Source organism: Eutrigla gurnardus, assembly GCF_963514095.1.
Source record: "Eutrigla gurnardus genome assembly, chromosome: 6".
Classification (NCBI taxonomy): Eukaryota; Metazoa; Chordata; class Actinopteri; order Perciformes; family Triglidae; genus Eutrigla; species Eutrigla gurnardus.
In genome coordinates this window covers 16,156,489-16,176,019 of record NC_139920.1, presented here as the reverse complement: position 1 = coordinate 16,176,019, position 19,531 = coordinate 16,156,489, and the positions used below count along the sequence as shown (strand labels likewise).

The following is a 19,531-nucleotide window of genomic DNA, read 5'->3' as shown; positions in this document are numbered from 1 at the left end:
TATTATATGCATGCGCGCACACACACACACACACACACACACACACACACACACACACACACACACACACACACACACACACACACACACACACACACACACACACACACACACACACACACACACACACACACACACACACACATCCACGGTGGTTTCAGGTCTGTTCTCTTGGACAGTGAACCCTGTGATCAGAGCTCATTCAGTCTTTATGAGCACTTAGGTTTTGTGCTCCAATCCTTGTAGACCACAGTTTAAGTATAGGTTATGAATCTTATAAGGGAATGTGTTACTTAATCTCTGTGTATGTGTCTTTGATTTTGATGATGATAGAGATAGTGTTTGTATTTACCTTTAAAAAAAGTAATACCGTTTTTGTATAAAATATAAGTTTACAGCTTATTCAATGGGATTTCACCTACAGGAGTCCCATCCTTGTACCAGGTGACGACAGGGGTCGGACTTCCTAAGACATCACACACCAAACTGGAGGACTGGCTCAGGACCAACGACACGTTGCCTGGACTTTCCCTGTCACGGAAAACTGGCGGCACTGTGGAGGTGTCAAAGGTGAATACCAAGCTTGAAGCATTAGTTTCCAAAATATAAGATAGAAGATAATGTCTCAGTGATGTGTCAGAAAATGTCAGAGTTTTAGAACCATAAAGAACAGGTCAATCACCATTGACTTTGAGCTGGTACTTCCTCTCAGTGGATCCAGCATCATTGACAGCAGCACAGACATATTCTCCATTGTCCAACGGTGACACAGAGGCCAGAATCAGAAGTGTACCGTCCTCCAGAATGGACACACCGGGCTCGTTACCTGTCAGTTCCTGGCCATTACGCAACCACCGAATCACTGGCTTAGGAAGACCTGATAGAGACAAGAAGATAGATTATAATTACAACTTTTCCTCACTAAACGTCACTTTTGATTTTGTTGTTCCACACAAAAATGAATTAATTATATCAGAGGGTGGGTGGCAATGTTCTTTTACCTTTAGCAGGGCAGGGGAATGCAATACGCTGGTTTGCAACTCTCTCCTGCAGGGGGCTATTGAAGGGGGGCTCCAACACGTCGACCACAGGGGGAACTGACAACCGACAAACAGAATCAATGACAAATACAGACCACAAAGCATCTGTAACAGTTTAGTATGCATCTCTGAAAAATGAGACTGTATTGAATCAGTCGCCATTCATACAAAGAATTACAAACTGAACTGATTATATAATACCTTTATCTTTAGCATGCGTACAATGTTTTGTGACATAAGTATAATGAACACAGTACAAGCTTGTGGGACTGAAGCCAACCTTGCACAAGCAGCTGAACTCCAGCCGTGTCTCTGCCCGCAGTGTTGGTGGCTGTGCAGATGTAGGTTCCTTCATCAGCCAGCCCCACATTTCTCAATGCCAGGCTGCCATCCTGAGATACTGGGTACTTCTGCCCATCCTTTGTCCAGGTGAGGGTGGGCTCTGGGAACCCTCTGACCACACAGGGTAGCTCCACGGGGTAACCCACCTGTACCTTCATTACCCTGGGACCAGCTTGGATACTGGGGGGCACTGCAGGACAAAGGACCAGCTTCAGTAAGCCTCATCACACAGATACACTGAACAGGAAGTTTAGATTCTATAGTTTATTCAGTAGTTATTCTGTGTAATCCCAAAGGAGAGTATGTCTAGATTGCAACACTCATTTGGTTAATGCATGAGTATTGACATAATCAATTACATAACAGCAAAGGGATGACATTTTTTGTAATTATCTGATCTTTTAACATTTACCTAGACATAGTCAATTCATACAAACAGGAATCCTTTTATTCATAATAGAAACAATGTATACTGCTGGTCAGGAATCCTTGATATCGTTATAAAATATTTGTTAGCAATATTTGATGCACTCACCCAAAACACTCAGCTCAATAGACTGTGTTAAGTTGCCAGCGATATTCAAAGCAACACACACATAAAGTCCACTGTCTGACACTCTGGTTTCCAAGATCTTCATAGATCCCGAGGGAAGCTGAGTGTGCCTGGGAGGAACACATACACACACAGACAGCAATAAACCACACGGTTTAAGTGAAAGTCTGGGTGGAAGATGTTCTTGCAAAGCTTCCAATTACAAAACATGCAAAAACACACACTTATATTTTTTCCACTCAATGCAAACATAGACTCCAGTAATTCTAACTAATCTAGCATCGACCACAATTACAGCTGCTGTGGCAGGCGCACAGTAGGTGCAACACTTCACAGAAGAAGGGTATGATTACTCAGTCATCTTATAAAACCACAAACTACAGCCTGAGGCGATAAGGGGTCCAGAGGGAGCAGCAATGTAGACAGCAAGGAGGTTGTCTTCTCTTATAGAACTACAAATCTAACGTTTAGCAACAGCCAGGATAATATGATTTTGACCAAATGTTTGTTTATAGTTAATGGACAATATTATTGATGGGGTGAATTTCAAGGCAGCAAGGTGTGTGTCGTGGTGATTTTGGTGAAAAATGGCTGAAATTCTGAAATTCTTATCAATGAACAACATGTGTAGTGTGTGTTTCTGTATGTGTTTTACCTGGGAGAGAAAGGGGAGATGAGCTGCCTCTCCTTAGCCCAGCTTATGGTGGGAGGTGGGACACTGTGGACCTCACATGGCAAAATGGTCTCCTCGCCTTCAATCACTGACATTCTCATTGGATCTGTTGTGCCTCTGGAACCACCATCATTGGACCTCGGACGGACTGGACATTCATACACAGAAACAGAAACTCAATTCAAAGTTCTTAGACATTAATGTGAGCATTTCAGAAAATGCATAATAAAAGAGTAATAAACATAGAGTCAATAAGAGAAAAATACAGCAAGAGATTTTGATATAATGCCTCTTGTTGCAAGAGGCAAGTGATCCTTTCTGCCTTATACGATCTGCCATTGCTCATAGAGCATTCATGTGTCTATACATATTTAAAAGTCATACAACAGGTTGTCCACAAGTCAAAAAATAAATTTTATACATATATTTTTTAACATTTATACACCTTTTAAGGTGGTCATCATATTAATTGCGGAAGGTGGGAATTATAAAGCAAAAGTATGATAAAAGGAGTCAATAGATGGGCTACAGATAATAAAATACTGCATTTAAAGCTGTCGCTGCAATTCCTACCAGCTGTGTCTGGTAAATAAAAAAATGGAAGGCCGATTGGCACATATCTGTCCCTCTATTTGAAAATCACAACACACAACAAGGTGGAGCACTGAACATGCTCAGTAGCACAAGTAGAACTGTGAAGAAATGGACACAATTACTTGATTTGCACATGGACAAGTTAAACTACAATTAAGTTAAAACCACTAAGCTTTGCAGTATTAAGCTTGTATTTTTGTGCTATGAAGTAATTTTATTGCACAATCTCACAGAGTGACATTACTAACCATGTAGTTTGCCAGCTGGTAGACGCCACTAGACTTCTTTGCAATGATAATAGTAATTATCATCGACATGAAATGCTACAAATAGCTCCTTTCTCTTTGTACAGACTTTATCCATCCTTAAGCTGCTGATGAGATTTACCATAGACAGTGAGCTGGACCTTCCTGGAGGAATAGCCGGCAGCATTGGTAGCAGTGCAGATGAACTCTCCGGTCTCATTTCCAGAGGGGGAGGTGATGAGGAGGCTGCCGTCCGAATCCAGCGAGAAGGCTGGACCACCCAAGTATATCAGCTCTCCACCCTACATAACAAATCACAACAGGGAAAGGGCAGGCCAGAGTTTGTTTCATTATCTCAGCTTTATTATCATTCATAGTGTATATATATATATATATATATATATATATATATATATATATTTAATATATATAAACCAAAACATGAAGCAAATGTGATGTCATTGCATCGGGATTGGGTCATCTGTGGACTGACCTGTTAGATCTGACATAACTAACTTGACTTGATTGATGTTATAGAGAACAGCAAAGGAATCGGAGGAAATCACAAATCTTAACAGCTGGTGCAAAACTTAGCAGAGTCTAGTTTTATGTGTCCCTGTAGCCCTGTTCACTTTAACAGCATTGCTTTTACAACTCAGAGAAACTAGTGTAAAAGATGGAAAGAGGGAGGAACCGTCCACATACACACAAGGGCTTATAGTACACACTAACACACCAAAGTGCACATGCACAAGAGCGAGTACAGGCTATTGGACACAGGTACATCTGATATCATAGAGCAGCTGACTTCATGGAGAAGCTGTTAGTAAAAAAATACTGACTTTGGGATGGCATGACATTGATTTTTTTTTTTTGCGATGGAACTTTCCTATTGCTGCATGCTGTCTCATCTGGTGATATCTCTGACCCAAATCTTGGCAGTTAAACTTTTGACCTGCTTGTTTTTCCTTGATGCACCCTACATAGATTTCATGTGGTTTCCCTCTATCTCCCTTTTATTATTTTGAAACAGCACACCACTGCAAGCAGAAGGTCGGTTTAGTGTCCTTTATATGAAGACGGGTATTAAGAGGAAATGCCAATACATACCTTGGCCCAGGTAATGTCAGGTACGGGTACTCCACTGGCACGACAAGGTAGATTGATAGGGGAGCCCTCAATTGTGCTGAACACTTGAGGGCCATACTGAATGGTAGGAATCACTGGAAACATACAAAATAATTTAGAGAGTTAGTCTAATACATTTCTGTGCAAACATACATTCATCAAGTATTCACAAAATCTGGTTGTATAGATAGAGGCTGCACAGTATAGTAGCTGTTAGCACTGTCGCCTCACAGCAAGAGGGGCCAGGATAAGATAATTCATGGATGGATGATGGAGGGATGGTTGTTTGTAAAGATGCATTTTGTACACTGTGTGTTGGTTGCCAGTGTGTACGTCTCTGATTCTGTTCTTCCCCTTCTTGTCCTTTCCCCTCTCTCCTTCACTGTCTGTCTTGATTTTGTTATTACGACCCTGAGAATCTGCAGAAAAGATCAGCCCTGGGAGGCTTGGAGCATCTTCTTGGAAATGTAACATGTCATTAAACTAAACAACAAAATCACATACAGCATACACAATACAATGCAGTATTGCATATACTTTGTATTATGTAGGCTCAATGGAATGTATTTCTCATAGGTTATTATTGCAAATGTAACTTTACACTGACCTACATAGTGTAAATGACCAGTGAAAATGGCTGACCTAATTTCATGAGGGAGCCTATTTACAAGCTGTGGACGATCCTTTTCTGACTTGGCAGAGTCTGGCAATGACTTACTTTCGTATAAATGGAGAACACATTTTCCCCTCTCACTGTGCTTCAAACTGGACCATTACTTATCCTCAGCTGCTCCTGGTTTTAATGCAACCTCAAAGATAATCCTATTCATGAGGTTGAGAGCCCTTTGCAGTGTAAAGGAGACATTTAAGCGGGGCAGCCACAAATGGAGGAGGTAACAGACTAAAAGAAAGAGTTTAAAATCAAAACATGTTATACAAACTTCACATTAGCATTAACATTTGCATTACGGCCCTGTACAGTCGGCAGAAATATCATATTTTCACGATTCTTGCTGCTTGCTTTCATGTACCGTAAAAACTACTTATACATCTTTGTGCATATGTAGTATGGAGTAGTATAGTTGGATTGTTTGTACGTTTTTGGACATTACCATAGACGTTGACCGTAGTGGTGTGGTTGGTGGCCCCAATAACGTTTTCAGCCAAACAGGTGTAGTCACCGGCATTGTCCAGCTGGACTCTCTCAATATGCAGACTGCCATCCCTCCTCACTGTCACATACTGGTCTGAGGTCAACTGAAACATGTGTATGATACATTGGTTAAAATGAAATCATGGTTATTTAAAATTTAAAGACATGAAAGACATTTTTCTGTGTGCTCACCAAGCCGTAGTTGTGCAGCCACTGCCTCTCGGGCAGCGGATTCCCAGCCAACAGCACACAGGGCAACGTCACCTGCTGGTCCTCGATCACACTGAGCACGGTCGGACTCATCGCGATGACAGGCGAGGCTGCAGATACCATGCAAACAATTATACAGGGCTTAAGGGAAACAAGCAGGTCAAGTACCTTTGTCTTTCATTTGGCAGATCTCAAAGGAAGCGCATGTGTAAGTGTTTGTGTGTTTACTGGGTGATGAATAAGGAATGCTTGGTTGCTATAAACATACTAACAATACAGTATACAGCACACACATTTTCTACAGCTGCTAAAAGTATCAACAAAACAACGCTTTCATCCCTCAAATATGCATACCTATGCACAACACATACATATAATGACATCACATTTGTCTAAATGGTTTGGCTGTGGTGATGTCATCTGTGGGGGCTGTAATAGACAAGAGGGTGTCATCAAGGGAAATTTGATGACCGCCCTGAATGACCTGGGAACACACACAACATGCACATACACACGCATACCAACTTTATGGCTCTCTACTTCGACCATCGTCGAAAAAAAATCCCCCACTTCACTTTTACTCATGTGATTCTGCGTTGGCTGTGTGTGCCTTATGAGAGTAAGTAGTTGTAAGTAGGGAAATGGGGCAGTGGGGCAGTAATATATGTCATCTGGCTGGTGCTGGGGTTTCTAACCTTTGGCCCACATATAAGAGCTCAGTGTGTTTCCACTGTAAAGCAAACGGTGAAACAGAAACAGTGGTTAACAAGGTCCATGTGTTCAAACACACCCGCTGAAATGTGCTAATGAACACACACTCGCGTGTAAAGACTAAAACAGAGACACACACACACACACATCCACAAGGACATACAGACAGATGTAGGTACTCCACGGTACTGTAAGTAGTTATAAAAAATGTACTGGACATTTAAAATTATATGATCTTTGATTAGACCTTCCTTTTCAACTAAAGTATTTTACAAACCATTATCAATTTTTTTTCAAATGACCGAATCAATGATAAATCACAATGAGCATTTCGAGGATCACTGCACTGTGATTATTAGTGTTTATTTGAAGACACAACATGTTGATCAGGGATTAGGGAGAGACAGAAAGAAACAGTGACTTTTCAAATATTGCACTTACCCAGACCGGTCACAATAATTTTGGCCTCAGTCTGGATCCTGCCAAAGTGGTTGTGAGCCTCACAGATATATACCGCCTCATCCTCCACCCACAGGTCTGAGAGAAAAGGGGATATTTATGTACGCACAAACATAGAGCATTTTCATTCTAAACTATACACATAACCCACTAAAAACTCACTGGTGATATGTAGGCCTCCCCTGCTCTGCGTCACAGTGCCATATGCACGGGGCATGTTGAAAATTGGAAGTCCATCCTCCCTCCTCCAGGTGACCTCTGGTTCAGGATGACCTTGGGCGACGCACAGTAGGCTGACATTGGAGTCGATGTCTACCGCCACATCTGATGGCTCTCGGGTGAAGTGAGGTGCGGCTGGAAAGATCATGGTTGAAGATGGAAACGGTCAATAAGTTTAGAGGATGCCCTTCCATCTGTATTGCATTTTACAGACATTCAATTGTCAAATATTGTTTAATACGACTTGAGGACGTGCTTTTTCAAAATGACATTTTCCCCAGTAACACCTTTATTTCAAGCCACATTTTATTCCATGTAATAAAATGATATAAATGCCATTGTCAAATAAGAACAGTTTTTTTAAGTTATTTTGAAACATAATGATAACAAAATTTAGTTATTAAGACAACGAATTATGAAATAACATTCTTCAAACAAAATCTTCAGTTATTTCACAAATTGTTTGTTCATTTATATATTATATAATTAATAAATAATATATATTATATATATAGCCAACTTATTTATGTTATTTATGTTTTCTTGGAATATTTTGCGGTTCCATATTTGTAGATTCACAGAAGCAAAAATATGCAAATGCTGATTTACAGACCACTGGTATACATTGTACTGTGTTAAACATGTCAGTATTTTATAATTATGGTGCATGTGCAAAAGTCTAGCTTGCACTTAAAAATGGATACTAACAGACTCCCATGTAACCTTGTTTAGGTGTAAACCAGACATGTTGTATCCCTGGCTTGGCAAAGGCATTGCTTATTTACCGCACCAAAGCAGCCTTTGTTTGATTACAAACAGACGTCACACTCTAGTGTGGAGCCATAACAGCCAATCCATTGACCATTTACGGTTTAAGGTCTAAGATGCATATACCATGAAACAGCTACCTCTACAAATACTGCAACACAAGAAACAAAAAACGACTCCAACACAACCAAACCAGTCACAGCTATGCTAAGACTACACACGTTTTAACCTTCCTGTTTCATTATGTTGTTATTCTGGGTTCATTACACTGATGCTGTGCTTTTACAATGAAAATTGGTGCCGCTCTCACCTCCTACATCGAGAGAGATCTTTCCTGACGAGGTGCCAGCAGCGTTGACAGCTACACACGTGTAATCTCCAGCATCTGCATTCTGGGTCTCCTTGATTGTCAGGATACCTCCTAACGTGTCCACGTCCAAGAGGGATGATGAATGCAGCTGGACATCACCTAGCGATTGCAAAAATCAACAGTGGATTGAGGTCGTCTTGATACTTGTGAAATAATGAACTCAAAATGTTTCATTAATTCCAAAGGAATATCATTTTAACTCCACAGGAAGCTTGTAAAATATTTATATATAGTCCGTTCTGCTTCTTAGGTGTTACCTTTGTACCACCAGATCTCAGGCGGTGGGATTCCAGATGCAGAACAGGCCATCACTGTGGTTTCTCCGATGCCAATGAGAATATCACTCAAAGCCACTGTCACCACAGGAGATTCTAGGGATGGAGAATTGTTGAACAGCAGACAGAACAGATCGGTTTTACAGAGAGAACAAATGGAAATGCAGATGGTTGAAGTAAATGTCTGCTGTCTGTCTATTTATATCCATTTGACTGTTATGCCTGTTCCATCATAGGGTTTTTTTCTACCACAGTCCAAAGGAATGCAGGTTAGGTTAATTGGCGACACTAATGATTGCCTGTAGGTGTGACTCTGGGTGTGAATGGGTTGTCTGTCTGTGTATGTATGTGTGACTGATTGACGACCTGTCCAGGGTGTAACCTGCTAATTGTCAGATGGGATTGGTTCCAGCTCCCCGTGACCCTCAAAAGGATAAGCCGACACTAATGGATGGATGGATGGATGGATGCATGTGCTCTGTGGCACTCACCGATGTAAGTGAGGATGGAGGTGACTGTGTCTGTCCCCGCCTGGTTGCTGGCCAGGCAACCATACACTCCGCCATCCTTTTTCTCCATGTTTCTTATCACTAGTGTGCCATCAGGAGTCATCCTGAGTCTGAACATGCAAGATACACAAATCAGGATTTTCATGAAATTACAGCATGATCAAATGGGAGAATGGATGGAACAATGGGGAGAGAAGAAGCACACCTACTAATTCTGATTGATTCATATATAAAAGTGTTCATTCACCTGCTGGATGCCATGATGAACATGTCATTGTGGGTCCAGACCAGACGAGGTGGAGGGTAGCCCCTGGCCGAGCATCTGATCCTCATTTCATCTCCTGCTGTAAAGCTTTGATTCCGAGGCTCTACTGAAACCTTGGGCACCTCTGAAAGGAAAGAGAAATTCAGCAGATCAATCAATTTATCAATATTCGTCTTCTCAATTCACTTAATAAACTATACAGATTGCATTAGTTAAATTCAATCAATTTGTAAATAATCTATCTATATTTGAAACAGTCACAACTTGTTTTGGACGTTTATATGTAATTTTGCATCTCCTTGTATAACCCAGAATGAATTCAGCCTCAGCCATTAGATGAAACTGTAGAAGGAAGAGTGGTGGCTGTTACTACATCTAATAATGTTTCACAGCATATCTTTCTTCCTCATTTAATCTTTATTGGTAAAACAGGGAGGGATATTGAATCCAAACCCAGAGAACCCGGGGAATCGGAAAATAGTTTTCAATTGATTCATAATGTGTACTGTAACTCATCCCTTCAAGGCCGTGTTTTCTCTATTCTCTTCCCAGTGCTGGGAAGCTTTTCAGAGTCTCCGACCTTTCCAACTTGTAGAAAATACAGTGTGAGAACGAGTCATCACAATGGAGAAACGGAACGTTTCCAAAACAACAAAATTGTAACTTGAGTCAGTGGACAATGCCAGAGAGGTTTTTATTGGGACGTATTTCTTTTTCTTATGACCAGAAGGGAGACAGTTAGTCAAACTATATGTTCCTTGCATGCCATCGATAAACCCAAGTATGACAGAGACTTTGGGTTGGCTGAGGATAACCACTGTAATGAAAGTAGGCCAGTTGTCACACGATCAAAAGGTTGACATACCTGAGTACAATAGGTGTGAAGGAATGTATAGTTTTGTATTGATGTGATACAACGTTTTGAGGGAAATACAGCACATGTACCAGATGATGAAAATAAACTAACAGGCAACACTTTTGATATATCACAGCCTTGACATGAAACACATTGAAATACCTCATCCTGCCATCATATTGACCTTAATCTTAGCGGTGCCTCAGGCTGTACAGTGCTGACTGTACTACCTGGACAAGGTCAAAAGTATGGGTGTCAGAACAACTTTATTTACAGCCAAGCTGGGGTCCCTCCACACTTGCATCTTCCCACTCACAAGGTCACCCTGCCCTGAGGGGGGCAAAGTCCAGGAACAAGGAGGTTCCTGAGAGGGAAGACACATTGTTCCACTCTGACTCAGCAGCAGCCTTAATGTGTCAAAAGAAGTCGTTAGCCCTCCTTTCATCATCTGTTCCAGCGTTCACTCTTTAATGATGCTTCCCTCACTCTGCATTCACTCCAATAACGCATCCTCCGCCTATCCCATACTATTCCGCTCATCGACAATGTGCATCCACAACGTTTTCAGGTTGTTTTTCTGGAGGCCCACAAATCACCTGCATCCTTTTTCTGTTGGCGTGTGTTCGTGCACTAAGTTCCACTGTGTTCTGTCTCAGTGTTGTAAGATGTCAGCAGACTTTACTCACTTCAAAGTGAGACTAATAACTAGGATGGGTCTGATGGGGGTAATTAGGAAACCCCAAGGGCTTGCTGACAGATGTTTTAGAGAGGAAAAAGAAATGAGGCCAAAAACACAATCATGAAGATGCAGTAACATTGGTTAAAGAAAGGAATAACACAGAAAGTTGGGAAAGGATCATATGAAAAATGATGAACAGGTGAGAAGATATGAAAAGGAAAGAAGAAATCAGGGAAAATGTTTTAGGGTCAACTGTGTAACCACCTCACTTATCAGTGAGACAGGTCAAATGATAGAACTCCCCTCCAACTCTGTCTGCAGAACTGGCATTAAACCTGCAACTTTTCAATCTTTGTTATTGAGGTTTACATTGCAGAGAGTTCGCTCCAAGTTAAAGTCACAGTTAACATTTGAATTACTCAAGAAAAACTTCTCAAGAAAAAAAATTGCAAAGTGGAAGAATATTTTTTTTATTCCAAAAGGGAATGTTTTTGTTTCAAAGCATCGAGAGCTGGAATGACACATACCAGGAGGAATTTAAGCGAAAGTAAGAAACATATGGTTTTTGAATAAACTTCTTCTGATGGTTGTATAACAAAGTAAATATTGGATATTCATTTGGAACGGATCATGTAAAACAAAGCTTCTTTGATGCTCTCACTTACTTTCTTTCAACTCTCTATACCTCCTGGATTCTCGTCAATGGATTTCTGGCTGAAAATATCTGCTAATGACAGGTTTTAGTGGTTGTATTACATCGGCATTTCCTGGCCAAGCGCAGGCCGATGCTCTGTGGTGCTGGCCAGATAGCCAGCGATACTCTTGACAACACTGTTCCTGATTCAGTGTCGGTGGAGTGTTCGGAACACGTCTATGAGAGCTATCCAGAGATGGAAAACTCTACTTTAGTGCTGCCTGAGAGTAAGGCATAAATCATTTTCGCACGTCCCATAAAGCATTTAGGGTGAATTATAGGGAGCTGGGGAGGGAAGAAGGGCGGGGCCACTTGGGAGACAATCATGTATTTGGGAAGGGGGTTGCGTTTGCCAAGAGTCCTGTTCCCCCCACGGTGTAAATCACGCAGGAGCAAAGTCTCACAAACACATGTAAGTACACGAACATACACCAGTAACAAGACTACAGTTCAACTGTAGCCAAGTAGCCCCAGCTTTTGTAAGACACACTGTATTTGAACATGGTAAACAACTTGTTTCCAATGTCACTTCTCACACATTCCTGAACTAGACCGCAGGATCCTATTAAACCCTTGCAGATAGAAATCCACCCCTCACCTTGCACAGTGAGGTAGATCCGCTCTGCCTTCACTCCTCCTTCGTTTATAGCGGTGCATTCGTACCAGCCTGAGTGATCCGGGGTCACGGCGGACACCTGCAGGGAGAGGTTCCCCAAGATGTGCACCTGTGAGTCCAGGCGGGCATCGTGACCTCCTCTCAGCCAGGTGAGGTTGAAGCTGACAGTGCTGACGACGTGGCATGTGAGGACTGCACGGGAGCCAGGGGTCACGGTCACATTACCCTCCACGGTGATGGCTGGAGGCGGCTCTACAGGATGAGGGCATAATGTTGTTGGCAGCTGCCGGCGAACTTTACATCATAAAGAAAGTGAAACAGGAACTCAGAGCAAGCGGTTACTTTCTTTATTGCTGACACTTAAGCACCTAGAGACCTCTAATATTTTCCAGTCGTGGGAAGCAATGTTCCAGACCGTATTGATTTTTAGAAGTTACCCTCTATTTGAATTAGACTGTACATATGTGGCTCTTCTCTTGGAGGAACCTTCATCATCTGCATTTTAAATAAAGCACATTTTATCACCATCGTCAGCATATTGATGTCCGTCGAATCCCCATATGATGCACTGTTGTCACCTTCAATGTATGTTTGGATGCAAGTGTTTGTTAAAGAGTAACTAAACCTCCAACTCACAGCTGGTAACCACTCAGTTAAGCACCTGAAAGCACCTGATTCTCCAGATTTGGTAATGTGCCCCCAGCCCATGTTGATACGTTTTTAACTCCCAAGGTAGAGGCTTTTAAGTCAAACATCTGGGGTTTAGTTACTCTAGTTAGTTACTAACTTTGTATACAGGTCTTACATGTAACTTCCTGGATGTATGCAAGACAAATGTATTTTTTGAAACACTGATTCTTCCTTTTGGTATCTTAATTATCTCTCTCTTCCACTGTCTCTGTCTTCTCTCTCGTCACCACGTTGAAAAGCTTTGAGCCTCATTGTGTCTTTAATCATTTTCCTGGGATGAGCCAGAGCAAAATGGGGAAAGACAAGATGAATGACAAGATGAGGGCACGGAGAGGTTGAAGAAGTGTTTGGCTCTGATACAAGGAGGATTCTGGAGATTTGAGTGGGCATTATGAGTTTTTTTTCTTTGTGTTCAAGTGTAAAAATGTGGAGGCCTGCCAGAATATTTCGAGCCCAGTGATAAAAAGAGTTGTGGCTGAGGAGGATACATTTTAACTAGCTTTAGAGATGTCATTGGAGTTAAAAGCTGGACAAACTAAGTACCCTCTCCTCCTTTGGTCTCCTGACATGGCGGGCGAGCTACAGTAACGAGTTAGGCTCAGACATTACACAGATCCCTGTCTGGCACCCTCTCTCCTTCTTCAGTTTCACAAAGTGTCTTTCAACTACACCTCACTCTCTTTTGCTCTGCTTTCCAGCTTCTTCCTTTCTGCTTGGCATTGATTATGTTGCTGGAGCTGCAATGAATTTCACGAACAGGAAGTCTTTTGGAAAGCAAGATTTGGACAAGTTACTGAGTGCATTGGGACTCAGCGGTGTCAGCTCTGGGTTCTCATAATGGAAAGGGCTTAGATTGAAAAATAAACACTCTACAGAGGCATTTGAAAAAGGAAAAAGTTAATTATTTTGTTTTCCCCAGTGGTGAAACTACACACATAAATCATGATCTGAGCCCTCTGGTTTTGTCTGTGCTCAAAGCTTTGACATCACAAAATCGGCTTGGAAGTTATTTATAACATAGATTATGAATTTCTGTGTGAGGTCGTAAATGGTTATGGATTTATTATTGTGGTGTTTCAGCCCTGCTGTGGTATTGAAACACCCGAGTGACATTATAGCCACCTTAACTATATTACAGTTTTTTCTTTTTCCACAGTCTGGAACTTATTTACACATATTCTCATCTTACATCATATTTACATCCCATTACTTTACAAATCAAGCACAAAAACCATACCATAAACCCCATGATGTAATTGCTGTGAGGAATGAATTGCAACATTATGTTAAAGTCAAATTTTCCTTAAAGCTACATTAATTCTGCCAGCATGAAATGTCTCTGCGCGGGACCCACAGCAAGAGACCTTGAACCCTGTAAAACACAACCCACATCAACTGACGCATGGATTCCAACCATGTGTCCGTAAGTAGTGTAAACGTATGAGAGCATGTGAGTGTGTCGACCTACTGAGCATGACACAAACTTCGTGCTGCACCATTTCACTCGAGTTATTTTGTGTCTTTACACAGTGAGTGTTTCTAAACATGATACACTACATTAAAGTCATCCCTTTTTCGTTGTCAAAAATGACATCCACATGCTTTTTAAGCTGTATTGCTAACATTTTTTTATTATTAAAAGTAAGAACAAAGGTCTTTGGGGAAATAACAGAAATGCTCCTGACAGTAGCTGGCAGGCTGCCACAGTGCTAATGTTGCACCGTAGCAAATGAGAAACCAGGAGAAGTAGCTACACATCTGCGAAGATGGATATCTAATAGTAGTATTCCGTTGAATTCATGCAAAATGAGGGGGCGCCATTATGAGTTCAAGGATCATTTATTGTCTATATGCAACACAGGGATGCACAACAAAATGCTGTTGTAGCCCACTTGCTACTCAAGAAAAACAAGACAAAAATATATATTTATATACAAAATATAACATTTTTCTCTGTTTTGGTTTGTGATTTTCTTTTCTCAAATTAGAACACAGGTTGTGTTTTACAGAGCAGAGACGAATGCTTTAGCAGACAAAGCAAATGCTATTTAATTTCAGTTGGACTTCAAATTGCTCACTGCCCTGCAAGTAGATCCATCACACACCAATTACACTTGTTGACAGTCTAATGCTTGCCAGTCCATAAGCTTTCCTGTCTGACAGTCCTGGCTCATTACACTGAGTGTTGGAGGGTAGCTCGCCATAAACTACAGTATTACAGTCCATTGACAAAAGTCAACACTGCTGTTTATGTAACAAGTCTTTCTGACATGTAATAGTATCATATAATTTGTGTCATATTCTGCATATTCCTTTGGCTTCAAATAATTTGTTATTTTTTGTAATATGGCTCCTAATGTCACTGTAGTACTCAGCAATGGTTTGTGCTGACAGAGAGTTTAGATTTTCTGAGGCCTGCATTTTGCACCTGCATGTAATTATAAGTTTAATATAATTATTACAAGTGAATCACCAAATATGCTGGATAAGCATCCTGTGATAGGGTAATGAGTGTGTGCTTACCAGATACATCCAGAAAAGTGCGAGATCTTCCTGTCCCAGCGCTGCTGATAGCAATACACTCGTAGTAGCCCTCGTCCTTCAGAGTCACCTGGTCTATTTCCCATGTTGCATTGTCGGAGTCACTGAAACCAAAAGGATGAATGGACAATACCTTTATCGCCAATATTTCTCATAATGCTGAATCCATTCAATCTGATACTAACTCATCCCTTGATCTGGTGAAAATACTATCAGATTAAGTCGCAGCGCAGAAATAGAAACACAATATGCAAGTTTTATCCTCCAACAGAGTAGGAAGGAGTGAAGGAAACATAGTTTGGATCCATTCAGTCTTTCTGCTGGAGAGATATCTCTTAGAATATATTAATAGATTTGCATTAAATACAGAACCATCAGCCACTGGCCAAATAGGTAAGAGGAATGGTTTCTCGGCATATTTATGGAACAGACTATGATCAAAACTCCTCATTTCTAGTTTAAACATGACTGCAGTATGCACTTTACAGTATATGTTCCTTTTGATATCTGACTTTGGGATTTTGCTTTTATTTGAGAAGAAGAAGAAGAAGAAGAAGCTTCTGTCCTGTCAGTGTTTTTCTTTATCTGAATAGAGGGTCTAAGGATAGAGGGTGTTGTATGCTGCACAGAATTTAAACTGGCAAATTTGTGATTTGTGATATCGAGGTATATAAACAAAATTGATTTGACGTGACTTGACTTGAAATTAAAAGATAGTGTCTGAGCTGACACACATAATCCTCTCCAGCACTGCTCACCTGAAGATCTGGTCCACTCCAAGTCGTCTTCCATCCCTGCTGAAGCGCAGCGTGAAGGGGATCAGGCTCTCTACCTGGCAGCGGACAGCCCCTCTCTGAAGGTAGTAACCGTGACTTGTGGCTGGCATCAGCACCTTAGGGGCATCTAAAAGAAAGATAAATATATATTTTTTTAAAATCCTTCATCTTGCTAAGCAGTCCCATACATCTAGAGATAGGTGACAACCTGCATCACTGACCAGGTATAATGCTGGAGAAGGAAACGCTGGAAACCCTTTGGAATGGGAAACCATCCCGGTCATATCCTGTCACCCGCAGGAAGAAGGCCTCGTTGGGTGGAATGAACTCTGTGATGTTCCAAAGGCCGAATGGCTTGCGCTCCGGGTAGTAACGGACTGGTAACGTTTTGATCACTTCGCCCTTGATTGACAGGAGCTCAACCCTGTCAGCGCGAGCAGGAGGTGAAAGCCCAGTGGTGTTGAGAAGAATGTGAGTGGGGATACCTGGAAAGATGGTATCACATACAGGTGAATGAAAGCAAACAGCTGTGGTGGTGCTTTTTTTAAATAGTTTATTAAGGTTACTGACCTTGAACTGGTCTACTGGAGGTCTTTTTGAAGTCCAGGGTGGACTTTCTGGAAAACCTGGCTCGGAAGTCAATGGGGCTGAGACCTGAGATCCGGACTGAGTGCCTTCCTTCACTAGAGGTCTGTATCAAATAAGGAGGAGATATATAAATATCGGGTTAGATAAAACAAGCACTGTTTTTGGGGTCACTTCTTTATTATGTAAAACTGATGCTTGATAATTAGATATTTAATACAAATTGACTTGGTCAAAACCCCAGCTGACACTTGATGGTGACACATTTTATATAACTCAGGAAAACAAAAGAAAAGAGGAATTGTTGCATCAAAGGCAGCACTGAGTGGTGTAAATGACAGACACCGGCACAGCACGGGGGACTGTTGAGTAACAGCCTTTTGTACACCAGCCGCCCTTGCATGTACAGACAAGCCACTGTAAGTCAGTCGAGGCTGACTGTCAAAACGCCTAACACCCAAGCCTATAAAACATCCACAATTCAGAGCTGACCCACTCAGTTTGACATTCATACTTTAATTAAACAAACAAGACCACTATAATCAAAGAGTGCCTCATGTGGTCTTCATCTCGTGGAGGTCTTTTGAAGCTCTGAAGAAATAGAGACGGAGTAATTACAATAAAATATAGCTTGGTGAGAGGTGGAAACTCCTCATCTCAGGTGAAACCCCTTGGAGGTGTCACAGACAGTGACTCACAATGCAGAGTGAGGCACACCAACATACACTGTCATTTGCAATTGCCTGGAATGAAAGGCAACGTGTTGATTTATTGTATTTTACAATTACAGAGTTCTATCTGACATACACTTAAATAGCCTGTTAAAAGAAAACCACAACAGGACACAACAGTGCACTTAATCAAAGCTGGAGCTGAAAGAGCTCAAACAATGGGGTAATACCAGGACAAAGAGAATCCGGCAGAGCCTTAAATGCTAATGCCTACTCTCCTGAAAAACAAAACATGTTGCGGTCATCCAACCCGCCCTAGTGGCTGTCATGGAATTATCCCGGGTCATTAGTTGGTAGTAAATGAGGCCATTATTTGGGGAGAGGTCCCTTAAAGGTCATGCTCTTACTAAAGACAAGAAGAGCCGTGAGTAAAGCTACTAATTTCCACATTTCATACCCACCCTGACAGATATGATCATACTGATATGATTCCTTAGAGGTTCTTACACATTTCAAAATTCCAGACATTTACAAACTGTGTTTTTGCCCTTGCATATGGCTTGCAATTGCTACCTCCTCCAGGTTGGAGACGCTAAACGGTTTTGCACAAAGTTCCGGGCCTTAGTATAGGAACGTTGAGCCAGCCGACGGAAAACTTGCATTTAGTCATCGTGGCTGTTCCTTCCACACTCCTACACAGAGCGTTGGACGACGTTCCACTGTCAAACATTATATTACACTTTATCTAATGTGTTTTATGTGTTATGATGATGAAGTGCTATGGATTGCTTTTGCAATGCCTGCATGGTATAATGTTTGCATGATCCAGGTCTGCATCATGGATTAAACAATTTTTTTTTTTTTAAGGCTGTAAGAATAACTTCTCTTGTATTGTATTTTTACAAAATGTGTAACAAATATATCATAGCAACTTACAATAAAAGTAAAATCTAATCTGTAAAACTTAGGGAAGAGGATGGAGTCAACTAGAAGATGTTGTGTGGAGTTCAATAACATTTTCTATTTGTCTGGTAAAAGAAAGCTTTTCACTCCTTACTTTAAAATGGCTGCTTCTTTAGCACCATTACTTCAATTATTTTAAGTTTTGTGCTCAGTGGAACACTTGGCTGTTGTCCACACATGGGACAGAAAAATATAAGAAGAGGAACAGAAAAAGCAGACACAAAGAACGAGGGTAGGTTAGGTCACCGATGCTCTTCCTTTAAGCTGTTAGCATGCTTTTAAAATTACAGCCTTTTATCCTCTGTTATCATAGGCTATAAAATTAAATTCAGCTCAGATGCCTCATCAATGCTGAGGTCACTGCAGCATGAAAAAGTTGCACCTGGATGACTCACATCACATCACAACACACACACGAAAGCCCCACAAAGCACACCTGGAGTTGTTCACTATCAATAAATATCTTTTTAAATCTGACAGATGTGATTGTCTGACAGGTTTTCACATTTGATACAGGGTGACTGTTTGACTGGCATCTGTCTGTGCACACCTGGTATCATGTTCTTTTCATGCAAAACAGAAAATAACATGATTTCTTCAGTTCTTATTAGCAATACAGTTTGTGCACATTGATTACACTCAGTAATGGTGACAGAATATACTGAATGTATGTTAGGCCAGTAACGTGTAAAATTATGGTAAAAACTAAAGCAGGGAGGGATTGTATGAGCCCACCTCTCCGCTCCACCACAACATCCAATTAAAGGCAGATTAAAATGGATCAAATTCCTTCTCACACACAATCTATGGACAGGCTGTTACACTGGGGTGTCATGGGCCATTAGCCTTACTGAAACCCAGCATGGCAGAACAGTGAAATCCCCCTAAAGCATTTATCCACATTTCTTCCAATGTCCTGGGAAACATGGCTCCACATGAGCGAGAG

The 19,531-nt window shown here is 41.2% G+C and overlaps 1 protein-coding gene across 3 annotated transcripts in view; it reads right to left on the bottom strand.

Annotated features, from left to right (window-relative positions):
- The window catches only part of hmcn1 (hemicentin 1), a 72,561-nt gene that overhangs the window by 32,393 nt on the left and 20,637 nt on the right, over positions 1-19,531 (bottom strand). For all 3 annotated transcript variants that reach the window (XM_084012323.1, XM_084012324.1, XM_084012325.1), the window contains exons 7-27: positions 16,937-17,057; positions 16,588-16,851; positions 16,349-16,493; positions 15,573-15,694; positions 12,342-12,611; positions 9,497-9,638; positions 9,232-9,359; positions 8,723-8,836; positions 8,406-8,564; positions 7,271-7,462; positions 7,091-7,186; positions 5,921-6,048; positions 5,688-5,832; positions 4,558-4,670; positions 3,590-3,749; positions 2,591-2,756; positions 1,918-2,045; positions 1,321-1,572; positions 1,002-1,097; positions 683-877; positions 423-553 (exon numbers count right to left, since the gene is read on the bottom strand). In XM_084012323.1, coding sequence (XP_083868449.1) covers positions 423-553; positions 683-877; positions 1,002-1,097; positions 1,321-1,572; positions 1,918-2,045; positions 2,591-2,756; positions 3,590-3,749; positions 4,558-4,670; positions 5,688-5,832; positions 5,921-6,048; positions 7,091-7,186; positions 7,271-7,462; positions 8,406-8,564; positions 8,723-8,836; positions 9,232-9,359; positions 9,497-9,638; positions 12,342-12,611; positions 15,573-15,694; positions 16,349-16,493; positions 16,588-16,851; positions 16,937-17,057 — 3,267 coding nt within the window. The remainder of the gene's footprint in view (positions 1-422; positions 554-682; positions 878-1,001; positions 1,098-1,320; positions 1,573-1,917; positions 2,046-2,590; positions 2,757-3,589; positions 3,750-4,557; positions 4,671-5,687; positions 5,833-5,920; positions 6,049-7,090; positions 7,187-7,270; positions 7,463-8,405; positions 8,565-8,722; positions 8,837-9,231; positions 9,360-9,496; positions 9,639-12,341; positions 12,612-15,572; positions 15,695-16,348; positions 16,494-16,587; positions 16,852-16,936; positions 17,058-19,531) is intronic.